The 15,266-nt window shown below is 49.7% G+C and overlaps 1 protein-coding gene across 2 annotated transcripts; it reads right to left on the reverse strand.

Moving 5' to 3' along the window:
• Positions 1-2,242: 2,242 nt before the first annotated feature.
• LOC119890919 (dual specificity protein phosphatase CDC14AB-like) lies at positions 2,243-15,238 on the reverse strand (the record flags this gene model as incomplete). Of its 2 annotated transcripts, XM_038702332.1 has the most annotated exon segments (5): positions 2,243-4,151; positions 5,483-5,827; positions 11,960-12,088; positions 12,621-12,668; positions 15,138-15,238. In XM_038702332.1, coding segments are annotated over 4 exon segments (585 nt in total), but the record flags the coding sequence as incomplete, so codon positions are not given.
• Between the last annotated feature and the right edge of the window lie 28 nt (positions 15,239-15,266).

Raw genomic sequence — 15,266 nt, forward strand, 5'->3', positions numbered from 1 at the left:
TAAAAATCGAGACGTAGGAAGCAGAAATATGATTTACGAGCACAACGTGCGACTATCTACAACCTTGGATAGCCCAGCAGCTCGTTACAAAACAAAGACAGAGCTGCAGCAGCTGGAGCAGCGAGACACAAGACAGATAACGAGGACGTGGGTTTGGCGAGCTGAATATATCAGGCGCTTTTTGTTAACAACATCGATGTGCTCATCAGTTTCACTTTTCATCAACTGGCCAATCACAGTGAACTTTGAGACGTTGAACTCGTCCTGCATGACTGGTTCTGATTATTGATGAGATTAGTAGCATTAACAAATTAAGAGACCAGTGCGGGCAATTTTCCTTGCAGAAGGATTTAATGAATGAAACTGCTGGAATTAATATTAGCGCCTTCTAGTGGTGAGCTGTGTAGTGTACTGTTACATAAAATGACCATTCATACAGTAAAATGTAACTTTTTATCATAATAATATAAATACTAATAGACTCATTTAAACTAGTTCCTCCTGCAGTGGAAGGCTCAGAGTGCCAGGATGTGTCCTCCTGAGAGCAACACCTTCCCCTGGTCTGATTCACTAAATGTGCCGATTGTCCAGAGACCAGGGTCCTCGCTCTCAGTCCTCCAGTGTTTACACACCATAGTTTAACACAAGGAGAAGGAGCACACACCTACTTTAAATATGTATATAATAAATAGTTTGTTAAACTTTGTGTTGCTCGAACATTTGTCACTGTGCTCCTACATTTTTTCCATTTAGGAGCACATGTGCTCACGGGGGAAAAGGTTAGCGTAGAGCCCTGGATGCTCAGACTCCCATGACTCCTTCCCAACAACCCCGAGAGGGTAAAGAGCTGGTCGGTCCAGGATGGAGTCCACACTGCTCCTCCTGCAGCCGGTCTGAGTCTCGTGTCCAGCACCCTGACCCCTGGAGCCTGAAGGAGTCCTGCGCTGCGTTTGTGCTGCTCAGATATCAAACAAATAGAAATCGGTGTTTCAGTTTGGCGTCCCGTTCAGTGGACGGTTTCCTCACCTGTTCATCGTTATCTGAAGATCAACGCCTCAACCAATCAGTGGATCCACTAGCTGTATACTCTGCTGTGTAGTTTAACCTCCACATGCACCAGATTTTAGAAACACTTCCTTTGTAAAGTACCTGTCAGGTAAAGGTGGTGAAGTAAAAGTATCAGGAACACAACATGGAAATACTGAAGTACTTGAGTCAAAGTATCACAACGTGAAAACAGAAGAATCATTATTTTATTCAGTTATTGCTCAGATAGAAACTCTGCTGTCAGTTTTTCTCTTAAAAGACTTTAACATGACAATAAAAACAGGAAGTTCTTCATTTAAACATCCAAAATAAAAGCCCTCGTCTGAAAACAACCCTGATGAGTCAAACAGCAGTTTTAACATGTCGAAGGCACTTCGGACACTTAGAGACGCCTTTTATTATTTTTATAAATATTAATAAACAGACAACGTGTCACACCAGTGGCCTGCACCACGAGGGGAGTTAACTGAGGGTAACAAACTCTGACCGCTACGCTGGAGTTAAACTGCGGCGGTGGATCAGACGTTGGTTAGCTGAGTCGGCGTTAACTTATTTGGAGTTGGTTCGGCCGCGCAGGCAGAGTTTTTCACAGCGGCGCGTGCTCCGCATTCCTCCAGAGGAACGCACGTTGGCAGTGTCGGGAAATTATGACTGTAAAGACGAGTTAACTCTAAATCTAATATCGTGGCGGCCGACAGAGCCAGGGAGGCTTGTTGGCGTCGCATGGAGTGAATCTGTAGCCTGAATATCTTCAGGGGTCTGATTGTAGTTCAAATCTCTATTCTGTGTTTTATGGGCTCTTCTTTTATGTGTAACGTGATGAAGATGTAAAAGTCCAGCTGCACACGAGGGGGAATAATCCCAGACAGAAAATAATTTCCAAGATTAATCTACAAGTGAAGAACCTGAATATTCTCTGAGATTATAGTCACACATTTATGAGAGAAACTTCTGCAGGCAGTGGAAAGTTATATTAGACTTCACAATCTGATCCAGCAGTGAGGAAATACTCGTGAGTTTAGCCCACAGTCACTATCCTGCACCTCAGACTTCACCGTGGATCGGCCGTATTCAGAAGGAAACTCCAGAGGGATTCTCGATTTTTGTGACTTTAATTTCAGGGATTTTAAATTTCACACTTTCATGGAGGATTTTTCCCCTCGTTATTAAGCCCGACCCTGGCTCTGTATTTTTGGACAGGTAAAACAGTCTAAATATCTAAATATGTGAAACCACGCAGACGGGCTCCATCTAAGAAACTGTGCCGTTAATTAAGATTCCTCTCTAACTCCCCGAGGCTGCAGGGCTCGCTGTGTGAACGTGATGCTGCTGTGTTCACAACTTCACTGCAGCCTCAGAGGAACAAATCAGGTGTGGATTAATATCCTGCTTCTCATCAGTAACACTGAGTACAGATGTGGTGTGGAGTCCACGTGCAGGGGAACCTCGAGGTAACCACCAACAAAACCTGCTCGGAGCAGTTTAGAGATGCGGCGTAAATTGCCATGGCAACAGACCTCGGGTAACACCTGTCCACCTTTCGTAGTACGTGTTAACCGGGAAGTTACACCTGAAGTTACCTGGATAAGCCAGTTACATCCGCTTCGCAGTACAGGCCGCAGTGCACTCACAGGTAAACTGACTCAGTAACAGGAAGTTGTTGGCTCAAATATTTCACCTTAAAAGGACTAAACTGTTTTTTCAAACATTCTGTTTCTGTGTTGCAGCTTTTATTCTGAAAAGGTCTTGTTGTTTCAACCAATGGGAGATTTCAGAGCAAGGTCAGCTGATCTCCAGCAGCCAATCAGCAAATATTCAGATTTTAAAACACAAACAAAAATTTAAATACTTGTAAACAGCTGGCGTCACATGATCAATAACACGTTTAGAGGAGCAGTTCGACGTTTTCTTCTGTCTGCTTCATTTAGTTTCACTGAGAAAACATCCATTTCTGAAATAAAGACATTTTAAAGTCTACCTGTTCATTTGTGTAAAGGGAAGTCTGAGCGTACCTGAATAGTTTCTGTTTTATCTGGTTTCTTTTCTTGTTCGTCTCGTCTGTTTTTTAACGATCGCTCCTCCGTTTGCTTCTTTGCTCGTTAAGGACAGGAATTTTGCAGTTTACTACACTTCCTGGTCAGTAAACGCGTCACAACCTGCTGCTTTATGATCACAGACTCGTTTCTGTGTGAATTGAAACCCTCCGGTGATCATGTGACCTTCCTGTAACTTTACTGAACACAAAGCTCGACACAAATATAAAAACACAAAATATTTTCCAGTACCGCGACACAAATGCACCCTGATTCCTGCCGGTATTGATCCACGTCAGAGCCGATATTAGTTGTGATGGTTGTGGCCGATACTGAAACTATAATATGAATCCTACAGTAAATAAATATTTTCAGATATTATTCATCCTCAAAATAAAGATTACATTAATTTATTGTAAAGGTATTAAAAGATTTACGAGCACGTGTGAGCTGCAGACTATCACTGATCAATCAACAACTACACGGATGGGAAGATCAATCAGACGCGTCTTTAAGGCTGAGTGGGCGTTGACCGCTGCTGGCTCCGCCCCCTCGCTCACACACACACACACCTGAGTCTGCTTTTGGGTCCCTTCTTCTTTTCTTCTTGTTATTATTGCTGTTAGAAAAGAACACTGACCAATCACATCAACACAATCTGATCAGAAACAGGAAGTAAATACTGTAACCATGACGACGTCATCAGCTGATCCTTCAGTTTATCAAAAAAAAAAAAAATCTTCGTCTGCCACAAATAAAAAATATAAATCTGTATTCTGTATCTAATATATCTTCTGTTTCAGCCAAACACTGCTCATTTACATACAGCTCATTTACATACAGCTCATTAGCATACAGCTCATTCACACGCCGCTTATTAGCACACAGCTCATTTACATACAGTATGGACGGAGAGCAGCTGCTGCTGCCTCAGAGTCTCTTCAGTCACCGAGCTGAACTCCTGCTGCTTTATTAGCTTCCCTTTGAGCCCCACACAGAGGGGGATTGTGGGTAATGTGTCCTCAGGTCAGATGTGTAGTTCTAGTACTGGACGTACTCCGACTGAAGAGACTGGAAGACAGAAACGCAGAAGTTCTGAATAAACTTGATGTTTTTACAGACACATGTTTCGGTGATCCTTCATTACTGTTGTTGGTTATTGATGTCACTTCCTGCGGTCAGTCACACTGAGCAGCTGAGGCAGAAACAGATTACTGTGTTCACCCAACGGCTGTTATCAGATTATTTAAAGGTCAGATGACTCTGAGCTCCTCTCTGGGGGGCTGTAGCCACACCCACTGCTCTCAGCTTCCTGTTGGTGATTGGCTCATTGATCTCTCAATATTTACAGAACCAGTATCTAATCACATCCTTAACAACAATACAGAACATCTACAACACATCAAACTGGTATCTGAGTAACAGTCTGAACAGACAACCAATCACGGTGTCAGAAACCGACACTAACCAATGAAATTTCACGCTTAGCTTGAATCCGCCTCTGAACTTTCATGATTTGTTGCTGGTCCAAAGGACTTTATTATATTTGGATCCGAGAGCTTTCCAACGGTCATGTGGTGCAGACAGCGACAGCGGGAGGAGATGCAGCGTTACGAACGTTTCGGAGAAACCTACAGACGCTCAGAACTAAAACACCGAATCAGAGAACGATTAAACAAAGTTTCTGCTGCCGTGTCTCGGACGCTATCTGCTTTACTGCCTCGTCGTCTCTCACGTTCAGCAAAATGTCAACTACATAAAATGTCCTGAGTACTGTCTGCAGGTATTGCTTTCAGCTGCACAGCTCCAACAACCTTGCAGCCTGAGAGGCAGAGCCCTGGGTAAAAAGAAACTACTAACAGCAGTGCCGTCCTTCAAGGTGACGGACCGGATGAGGATTTCCAGGTCAGACGAGGAGGTGTGTTCAGGTGTGTGTGATGGTTTCGCTTCATGCTAACGTGAGAGGAACAGTTTATCACGACATTAAAGTCACATGTGAGCTTCCTGTGTAGAGTCACGATGGACAGACTGTCAGTGTGGACACACCTGGTCATGTGACCTCTGTTACAGGTGAGCTGAAGTTCAGGAGAAACACGCCAGAAGCTTCTTGCATTTTTATTGGCAGACAGTCGAACGTCAGTAAAAAGAAACTGCAGTTCGTCTGTAACTTATATAACCTGAGTTCAGACTGACAGGAAGCGACGACCAGATTTAAATGTACAGGTGGGTCGTGTTACCTGACAGAGGCAGGCTAGCTTCATATTTAGCGTACACGAGCGGCGTCAGTGTGAACGTCTGGCTCAGAGGGTAGAGAAGAAGAAGGCTGTTGCTGATGTCAGAACACAGAGAACCAATCAGCAAAGAGGGGCGGGGCTAAGCTGCTGCTGTTTCAGAGGACTTACAGGTATGGAGCGGCTCAGGTAGCGTCCTGATGGGCCCTTCAGAGCGGCGCTGTAGGGCCCCGGGCCCCTGAAGTCCGGAGGCCCCGTCCTGCTACCGAGGACGAAGTCGGAGCTTTTCCCTGCGGGGGGCCCCGCAGAGGCTCCGTACAGACCGCTGTTGTTGTTGACCTCCTGCTGCACGCTGCGAGGGCTGTTTCCATAACGACACACAGAGGGAGGGGCCAGAGAGGAGTGGGAGGGGCTGAGAGACACAGAGGAGGAGGGAGGAAGAGCAGAGTAGGGAGGTTTTTATCCTCCTCCAGGTCTGCAGCGTAAAGGTCACTGAGCGAGCTCGCCAACCGAGAGCTGGGGGGGGGGGGGGGGGGGGGTGGGGGGGTGGACACATGTCAGTAAGAGAATGATGATCTATTAGAAACAAGTCTGGATTGTTCAATTTTATTTAAGCATCTGGGCCTGTCACCATGGCAACAAGTCCTTGTGAACCTCAAACAGGAAGTGATTGTTAGCTACATGTTGAAATAATCTGACTGTAGAAGAAGAACGTGACGTGTTGAACAGAACTCCTGATCAATACTGACACTAACGAGCAGAAACCTGATCAACGAACACGGAACTCACTGAACTCATCAATATTCATGTTTATCAAAGAGTGGAAACACTGAACACCTCACATGTACCTGCAGAGAAGTACACACAGATACTAACAGCTGCGTATTATTACCTACTACAGCCTGTATATCAGCACTATCAGGGACCAGAGGAGGTGTTCTAGTCCTATCAGGAGGCGTACTAGTCCTTTCAGGGACCAGAGGAGGCGTACTAGTCCTATCAGGAGGCGTACTAGTCCTTTCAGGAGGCGTACTAGTCCTTTCAGGGACCAGAGGAGGCGTACTAGTCCTATCAGGAGGCGTACTAGTCCTTTCAGGAGGCGTACTAGTCCTTTCAGGGACCAGAGGAGGCGTACTAGTCCTATCAGGAGGCGTACTAGTCCTTTCAGGAGGCGTACTAGTCCTTTCAGGGACCAGAGGAGGCGTACTAGTCCTATCAGGAGGCGTACTAGTCCTTTCAGGGACCAGAGGAGGCGTACTAGTCCTATCAGGAGGCGTCCTAGTCCTATCAGGGACCAGAGGAGGCGTACTAGTCCTATCAGGAGGCGTCCTAGTCCTTTCAGGAGGCGTCCTAGTCCTTTCAGGAGGCGTACTAGTCCTTTCAGGAGGCGTACTAGTCCTATCAGGAGGCGTACTAGTCCTATCAGGAGGCGTACTAGTCCTATCAGGGACCAGAGGAGGCGTACTAGTCCTATCAGGGACCAGAGGAGGCGTACTAGTCCTTTCAGGAGGCGTACTAGTCCTTTCAGGAGGCGTACTAGTCCTTTCAGGAGGCGTACTAGTCCTTTCAGGAGGCATACTAGTCCTTTCAGGAGGCATACTAGTCCTTTCAGGAGGCGTACTAGTCCTATCAGGGACCAGAGGAGGCGTCCTAGTCCTATCAGGAGGCGTACTAGTCCTATCAGGGACCAGAGGAGGCGTACTAGTCCTTTCAGGAGGCGTACTAGTCCTATCAGGGACCAGAGGAGGCGTACTAGTCCTATCAGGGACCAGAGGAGGCGTACTAGTCCTTTCAGGGACCAGAGGAGGTGTACAAGTCCTTTCAGGGACCAGAGGAGGCGTCCTAGTCCTATCAGGGACCAGAGGAGGCGTCCTAGTCCTATCAGGAGGCGTCCTAGTCCTATCAGGGACCAGAAGAGGCGTCCTAGTCCTATCAGGAGGCGTCCTAGTCCTATCAGGGACCAGAGGAGGCGTCCTAGTCCTATCAGGAGGCGTCCTAGTCCTATCAGGGACCAGAGGAGGCGTCCTAGTCCTATCAGGAGGCGTCCTAGTCCTATCAGGGACCAGAGGAGGCGTACTAGTCCTATCAGGAGGCGTACTAGTCCTATCAGGGACCAGAGGAGGCATACTAGTCCTATCAGGAGGCGTACTAGTCCTATCAGGGACCAGAGGAGGCATACTAGTCCTATCAGGAGGCGTACTAGTCCTATCAGGGACCAGAGGAGGCGTACTAGTCCTATCAGGAGGCGTACTAGTCCTATCAGGAGGCGTACTAGTCCTATCAGGAGGCGTACTAGTCCTATCAGGAGGCGTACTAGTCCTATCAGGGACCAGAGGAGGCATACTAGTCCTTTCAGGAGGCGTACTAGTCCTTTCAGGAGGCATACTAGTCCTTTCAGGAGGCATACTAGTCCTTTCAGGAGGCATACTAGTCCTTTCAGGAGGCGTACTAGTCCTATCAGGGACCAGAGGAGGCGTCCTAGTCCTATCAGGAGGCGTACTAGTCCTTTCAGGAGGCGTACTAGTCCTATCAGGGACCAGAGGAGGCGTACTAGTCCTTTCAGGGACCAGAGGAGGTGTACAAGTCCTTTCAGGGACCAGAGGAGGCGTCCTAGTCCTATCAGGGACCAGAGGAGGCGTCCTAGTCCTATCAGGAGGCGTCCTAGTCCTATCAGGGACCAGAAGAGGCGTCCTAGTCCTATCAGGGACCAGAGGAGGCGTCCTAGTCCTATCAGGAGGCGTCCTAGTCCTATCAGGGACCAGAGGAGGCGTCCTAGTCCTATCAGGAGGCGTCCTAGTCCTATCAGGGACCAGAGGAGGCGTCCTAGTCCTATCAGGGACCAGAGGAGGCGTACTAGTCCTATCAGGAGGCGTACTAGTCCTATCAGGGACCAGAGGAGGCATACTAGTCCTATCAGGAGGCGTACTAGTCCTATCAGGAGGCGTACTAGTCCTATCAGGGACCAGAGGAGGCATACTAGTCCTATCAGGAGGCGTACTAGTCCTATCAGGGACCAGAGGAGGCGTACTAGTCCTATCAGGAGGCGTACTAGTCCTATCAGGAGGCGTACTAGTCCTATCAGGAGGCGTACTAGTCCTATCAGGAGGCGTACTAGTCCTATCAGGGACCAGAGGAGGCATACTAGTCCTTTCAGGAGGCGTACTAGTCCTTTCAGGAGGCATACTAGTCCTTTCAGGAGGCATACTAGTCCTTTCAGGAGGCGTACTAGTCCTATCAGGGACCAGAGGAGGCGTCCTAGTCCTATCAGGAGGCGTCCTAGTCCTATCAGGGACCAGAGGAGGCGTCCTAGTCCTATCAGGAGGCGTCCTAGTCCTATCAGGGACCAGAGGAGGCGTCCTAGTCCTATCAGGAGGCGTCCTAGTCCTATCAGGGACCAGAGGAGGCGTACTAGTCCTATCAGGAGGCGTACTAGTCCTATCAGGGACCAGAGGAGGCATACTAGTCCTATCAGGAGGCGTACTAGTCCTATCAGGGACCAGAGGAGGCATACTAGTCCTATCAGGAGGCGTACTAGTCCTATCAGGGACCAGAGGAGGCGTACTAGTCCTATCAGGAGGCGTACTAGTCCTATCAGGAGGCGTACTAGTCCTATCAGGAGGCGTACTAGTCCTATCAGGAGGCGTACTAGTCCTATCAGGGACCAGAGGAGGCATACTAGTCCTTTCAGGAGGCGTACTAGTCCTTTCAGGAGGCATACTAGTCCTTTCAGGAGGCATACTAGTCCTTTCAGGAGGCATACTAGTCCTTTCAGGAGGCGTACTAGTCCTTTCAGGAGGCGTACTAGTCCTATCAGGGACCAGAGGAGGCGTCCTAGTCCTATCAGGAGGCGTACTAGTCCTTTCAGGAGGCGTACTAGTCCTATCAGGAGGCGTACTAGTCCTATCAGGGACCAGAGGAGGCGTACTAGTCCTTTCAGGGACCAGAGGAGGTGTACAAGTCCTTTCAGGGACCAGAGGAGGCGTCCTAGTCCTATCAGGGACCAGAGGAGGCGTCCTAGTCCTATCAGGAGGCGTCCTAGTCCTATCAGGGACCAGAAGAGGCGTCCTAGTCCTATCAGGGACCAGAGGAGGCGTCCTAGTCCTATCAGGAGGCGTCCTAGTCCTATCAGGGACCAGAGGAGGCGTCCTAGTCCTATCAGGAGGCGTCCTAGTCCTATCAGGGACCAGAGGAGGCGTCCTAGTCCTATCAGGGACCAGAGGAGGCGTACTAGTCCTATCAGGAGGCGTACTAGTCCTATCAGGGACCAGAGGAGGCATACTAGTCCTATCAGGAGGCGTACTAGTCCTATCAGGAGGCGTACTAGTCCTATCAGGGACCAGAGGAGGCATACTAGTCCTATCAGGAGGCGTACTAGTCCTATCAGGGACCAGAGGAGGCGTACTAGTCCTATCAGGAGGCGTACTAGTCCTATCAGGAGGCGTACTAGTCCTATCAGGAGGCGTACTAGTCCTATCAGGAGGCGTACTAGTCCTATCAGGGACCAGAGGAGGCATACTAGTCCTTTCAGGAGGCGTACTAGTCCTTTCAGGAGGCATACTAGTCCTTTCAGGAGGCATACTAGTCCTTTCAGGAGGCGTACTAGTCCTATCAGGGACCAGAGGAGGCGTCCTAGTCCTATCAGGAGGCGTACTAGTCCTATCAGGGACCAGAGGAGGCGTACTAGTCCTTTCAGGAGGCGTACTAGTCCTATCAGGGACCGGAGGAGGCGTACTAGTCCTATCAGGGACCAGAGGAGGCGTACTAGTCCTTTCAGGGACCAGAGGAGGTGTACAAGTCCTTTCAGGGACCAGAGGAGGCGTCCTAGTCCTATCAGGGACCAGAGGAGGCGTCCTAGTCCTATCAGGAGGCGTCCTAGTCCTATCAGGGACCAGAAGAGGCGTCCTAGTCCTATCAGGAGGCGTCCTAGTCCTATCAGGGACCAGAGGAGGCGTCCTAGTCCTATCAGGGACCAGAGGAGGCGTCCTAGTCCTATCAGGGACCAGAGGAGGCGTCCTAGTCCTATCAGGAGGCGTCCTAGTCCTATCAGGGACCAGAGGAGGCGTCCTAGTCCTATCAGGGACCAGAGGAGGCGTCCTAGTCCTATCAGGAGGCGTACTAGTCCTATCAGGAGGCGTACTAGTCCTATCAGGGACCAGAGGAGGCGTCCTAGTCCTATCAGGAGGCGTACTAGTCCTATCAGGGACCAGAGGAGGCGTACTAGTCCTTTCAGGAGGCGTACTAGTCCTATCAGGGACCAGAGGAGGCGTACTAGTCCTATCAGGGACCAGAGGAGGCGTACTAGTCCTTTCACGGACCAGAGGAGGTGTACAAGTCCTTTCAGGGACCAGAGGAGGCGTCCTAGTCCTATCAGGAGGCGTCCTAGTCCTATCAGGAGGCGTCCTAGTCCTATCAGGGACCAGAAGAGGCGTCCTAGTCCTATCAGGAGGCGTCCTAGTCCTATCAGGGACCAGAGGAGGCGTCCTAGTCCTATCAGGAGGCGTCCTAGTCCTATCAGGGACCAGAGGAGGCGTCCTAGTCCTATCAGGAGGCGTCCTAGTCCTATCAGGGACCAGAGGAGGCGTCCTAGTCCTATCAGGGACCAGAGGAGGCGTCCTAGTCCTATCAGGAGGCGTACTAGTCCTATCAGGAGGTGTACTAGTCCTATCAGGGACCAGAGGAGGCGTCCTAGTCCTATCAGGAGGCGTACTAGTCCTATCAGGGACCAGAGGAGGCGTACTAGTCCTTTCAGGAGGCGTACTAGTCCTATCAGGGACCAGAGGAGGCGTACTAGTCCTTTCAGGGACCAGAGGAGGTGTACAAGTCCTTTCAGGGACCAGAGGAGGCGTACTAGTCCTTTCAGGAGGCGTACTAGTCCTATCAGGGACCAGAGGAGGCGTACTAGTCCTTTCAGGGACCAGAGGAGGTGTACAAGTCCTTTCAGGGACCAGAGGAGGCGTCCTAGTCCTATCAGGGACCAGAGGAGGCGTCCTAGTCCTATCAGGAGGCGTCCTAGTCCTATCAGGGACCAGAGGAGGCGTCCTAGTCCTATCAGGAGGCGTCCTAGTCCTATCAGGGACCAGAGGAGGCGTCCTAGTCCTATCAGGGACCAGAGGAGGCGTCCTAGTCCTATCAGGGACCAGAGGAGGCGTCCTAGTCCTATCAGGAGGCGTACTAGTCCTATCAGGAGGCGTACTAGTCCTATCAGGGACCAGAGGAGGCATACTAGTCCTATCAGGAGGCGTACTAGTCCTATCAGGGACCAGAGGAGGCGTACTAGTCCTATCAGGAGGCGTACTAGTCCTATCAGGAGGCGTACTAGTCCTATCAGGGACCAGAGGAGGCATACTAGTCCTATCAGGAGGCGTACTAGTCCTATCAGGGACCAGAGGAGGCGTACTAGTCCTATCAGGAGGCGTACTAGTCCTATCAGGGACCAGAGGAGGCGTACTAGTCCTATCAGGAGGCGTACTAGTCCTATCAGGGACCAGAGGAGGCGTACTAGTCCTATCAGGAGGCGTACTAGTCCTATCAGGAGGCGTACTAGTCCTATCAGGAGGCGTACTAGTCCTATCAGGGACTAGAGGTGTTGATCAAAGGGAGGCTGACTCAAACAGGAAGTGGATGATAATACTGGATGATAACACTGACCTCCTGATGTTGGACGCCGTTGACGACGGATTTCTACCAATCCTCTTGGCTGCAGCAGAAGCAGAGGATGCTGGGAACTTGGAGGACTTGAGGGGGGAAGAGGGGCCCTGACCGGCACCCATCGACAATCTGAACACAGAGACACAAACCATTATCAATACTTTCACTGATTGATGTTTAAATCAATAAACTGAGCAGATAAAACAGAACTCAATAACAGAACTGTGAGCAGCGAGGAGGTGGCGAGGAGGTGGCGAGCGGAAGGTGAAACCAGGACCAGGCTTCAGAGCTTCAGTTTGTAGAGAAACACACCACAGACAGGAGGAGGCGGTGGCTCTGAGAGACCTGGTCCTCGTCTCTCTGCTGCTCGCATCCCTCCGCTAAGCCCCGCCCACCAAACCCACAAGGGGCTAGTTGCCCTGGAAACCTCAGCCTGCGTACGGCTCACGCTCCAAATGTGCAACCATCGGCGTCTGAGAGGGCGACGCACGGCCGGACTTAAACCAGAGCACTCACAGGAAACGCAGCACAACATACTAGATAGATAGATGAAGGTTTGAGGAGGCGGGTCTTTACTGCAGGTAGTTCCACTAACACGGAAACACCTCCGTCCACACGGCCACCGTGTTGAGAGAGGTCAGAGGTCAGAGGTGAGCTGTACCTGAGCGGCTGTGAGGCTGATCTGCTGTGCGTCTTCATCTCCTCCACTCTGAAAGAAAACAGGCAGGTTAAACCTTCAGCTTCATCAGGACCAAGGTTCTGCTGATTAAACCTGCCTCCCTGCAGCCCGTCTGTCAGGCGCACAGCAGGTGTGACAGGACAGGTTTGATGTAGGAACGACATCCAGACACAGTGGACAGAGTTGTGCGTACTGCGTAGTGAATTCAGCGCAGGTTAGAGGCCGGTGTTTCTGTTCCGCTGCCTCCCTGTAGCTCGCTGATCAATCAGTCGTGCAGCTGATACAGGAAGGAGTGCGTTTTTACTTATGGTTAGAAATCTGTGAGCTAATCAGATTCTACAGCAGACAGCTGTTATAAAAAGGCGTATCTCATTTTTTGTGTAACTTAAGTCAAAAAGTGAAACTTTCAGATAAGAGAAATATTTTCGACCATTTGTTTTAGTTAATCCACTTCTCAAAATATTCGCATGGAGACTGTATCAAAGAGACGTGGACCTCCTGTAAAGGTCGGGTTCTGCATCGGGGCGGCGAGGAGACGATCAGCCTGCTGAGCTGTTATGAAGCCCGCAGGTTCTTTGCCAGAGACCTTCAGCTCGTCCAGGGTCTCTCAGAGTCTCTGAGGGGTTCAGGTCAGGTGAGCTGGCCGACCAATCACAGTAACGCCACGGTCAGCAGACCGGTTCCTAGTGGTTCTGGTCCTGCTGGAACAGGAAACCAGCGTCTCCGTAAAGCTCGTCAGCAGATGGAGTCTCTAAAGGCTCCTGGTAGTGAGCCCAGTGGACCAGAACCAGCAGAGGACAAGGCCCCCCTTAGATCATCGCAGACTGTGGAAACTTCACTCTGGACTTTGGATTCTGGTCCTCTCCAGACTCTGGGACCTGGATTTCATCTGAAAACAGGACCACTGAGCACCGGTTCTGGTTTTCCTTAGCCCAGCTAAGACTCGTCTGACTCTGTCTCTGGTTCAGGACTGGCTGACACCAGGACTGAGACGCTTGCAGCTCATGTCCTGAGCTACAGGACTGAGATTAAAGGCTCTTCTCATTCTCTATTCTAATATTTGGAGATGTGGACTTTTGATTTCCGTGAGCTCTGATCACCAAGATTAAAACAGAAGAAATATTTTACTTAAAGTTTAATGAATGTAGAAAATAGGAAAGCTTCCCTTTTTAACCATATTCTAATTTTCTGAGACGCACCTGTACAGAACCCTTCAGATCTGTATCCAATCACACGCTGACTGTCCTACGTGTCTGTCTGAGACCTGAGCAGGGACATCTGGGGTCTCATTTCTAAACGGTGCGTACGTTCAAAACAGGGCTGGAAACGTGCGGACGCCACTTCCCACGCAAAGGTTGTGATCCAATGTGCGTCCTGTAAGTAAAGGAGGAGAAAAGAGAAACGGCGCCGCACACGGCAGAAGGATGTAACGCTTTGAAATGAAGAGGTGGAAAATAAATCCAAATATTCCCTCTGAGTATTCCAGGCTTAAAGCCTTTCTGAATAAAAAAAAACACGTTTCCTTAAGTGGCACAAAAAAAAAAAAAAAAAATTTAAGATCATTTGCAGCCACAAAGATCCAGATTCAGGATCAGAAACACAAACGGAGAAAGAACGCCTCAGATATGTTGCACAGTTTAATCAGGAATCAGATTAATTAATACCTGCATGCAGCAATTTATTCTCCTGAATAAGGTGAACAGGAGACAAATTACATTTAAACTGATGCTGTTTTCAGAGCGTCAGTCGAGCAAATAGGAGAGCAGAGTTTCATATACTGTTATCAGATGTTCGTGGAGCCAAACGCTGAGCGCCGGCGTGTGGATGTGATGCTGCTTGTAAAAACACGTTATGGAAATAAAACACTATTTTATGTCATTACAACACGTCCTATTTCTTTAACTCGTCAGCAGCCTCGTTCAGCGAGCCGACTGTTTGTGGAAATAAATGTTTAAACACAGAGGAAGGAATCCAGATCAGTACCTGGGTCATCCCTCCAGCCAGCGACGTCACTACTCAGAGGGAGGCCCCTTCCTGCAGATCGGTCATAAAGGGGCGGGGCTCCGGGGCCCCTTTCCTCGGGTGCACAAGCGTTGGTGAAAGTGTGTTTTTTCCCCACCAAACAGCTTCAGCTTCACCAAAAGGAAGTTCAGAGTCCCTGAGTTAGATTCAGAGTCTGCCTCCTTTTCTTCCTGCAGTCGGGACGTATGAACATTAATGAGCTTCACTGAGCGTTTACAGGCAGCTGTGGGCGCTTGGAGGGTCGGACGTGGCGCTCCCTCACAGGGGCCACATTTCAAGTTGATTGTGATTTAGAAAGCTAACTTGCTGACAGATGTGCGTACGCTCGGTTTTATAAGTCTGAGAATTTTTTGCTGTATGCCATTTTTGGCGTTTGGGAGCACGGACACTTTTAGAGAGGTTTTATAAATGAGACCCCTAGTTATTCTGAACTCTGCTCTCTGTTGGAGGTTTAGGTTCTGGTCTTGGTTCTGGTACCTGAGAGCTACGGTGGTGGCAGGGCGGGGGGGCCGTCGGCTCTTCAAGGCTCTCAGTTTGTCTCCCTGAGTCAGACCCGGTCCGCCGTCCATCACCTCACTCTGGAGGATAAAACAAGCGCACCATGAG

The sequence above is a fragment of the Micropterus salmoides genome, unplaced genomic scaffold (genome assembly GCF_014851395.1).
Source record: "Micropterus salmoides isolate LMB-PRFRI ecotype aquatic unplaced genomic scaffold, ASM1485139v1 Ms_hic_scaffold_624, whole genome shotgun sequence".
Classification (NCBI taxonomy): domain Eukaryota; kingdom Metazoa; phylum Chordata; class Actinopteri; order Centrarchiformes; family Centrarchidae; genus Micropterus; species Micropterus salmoides.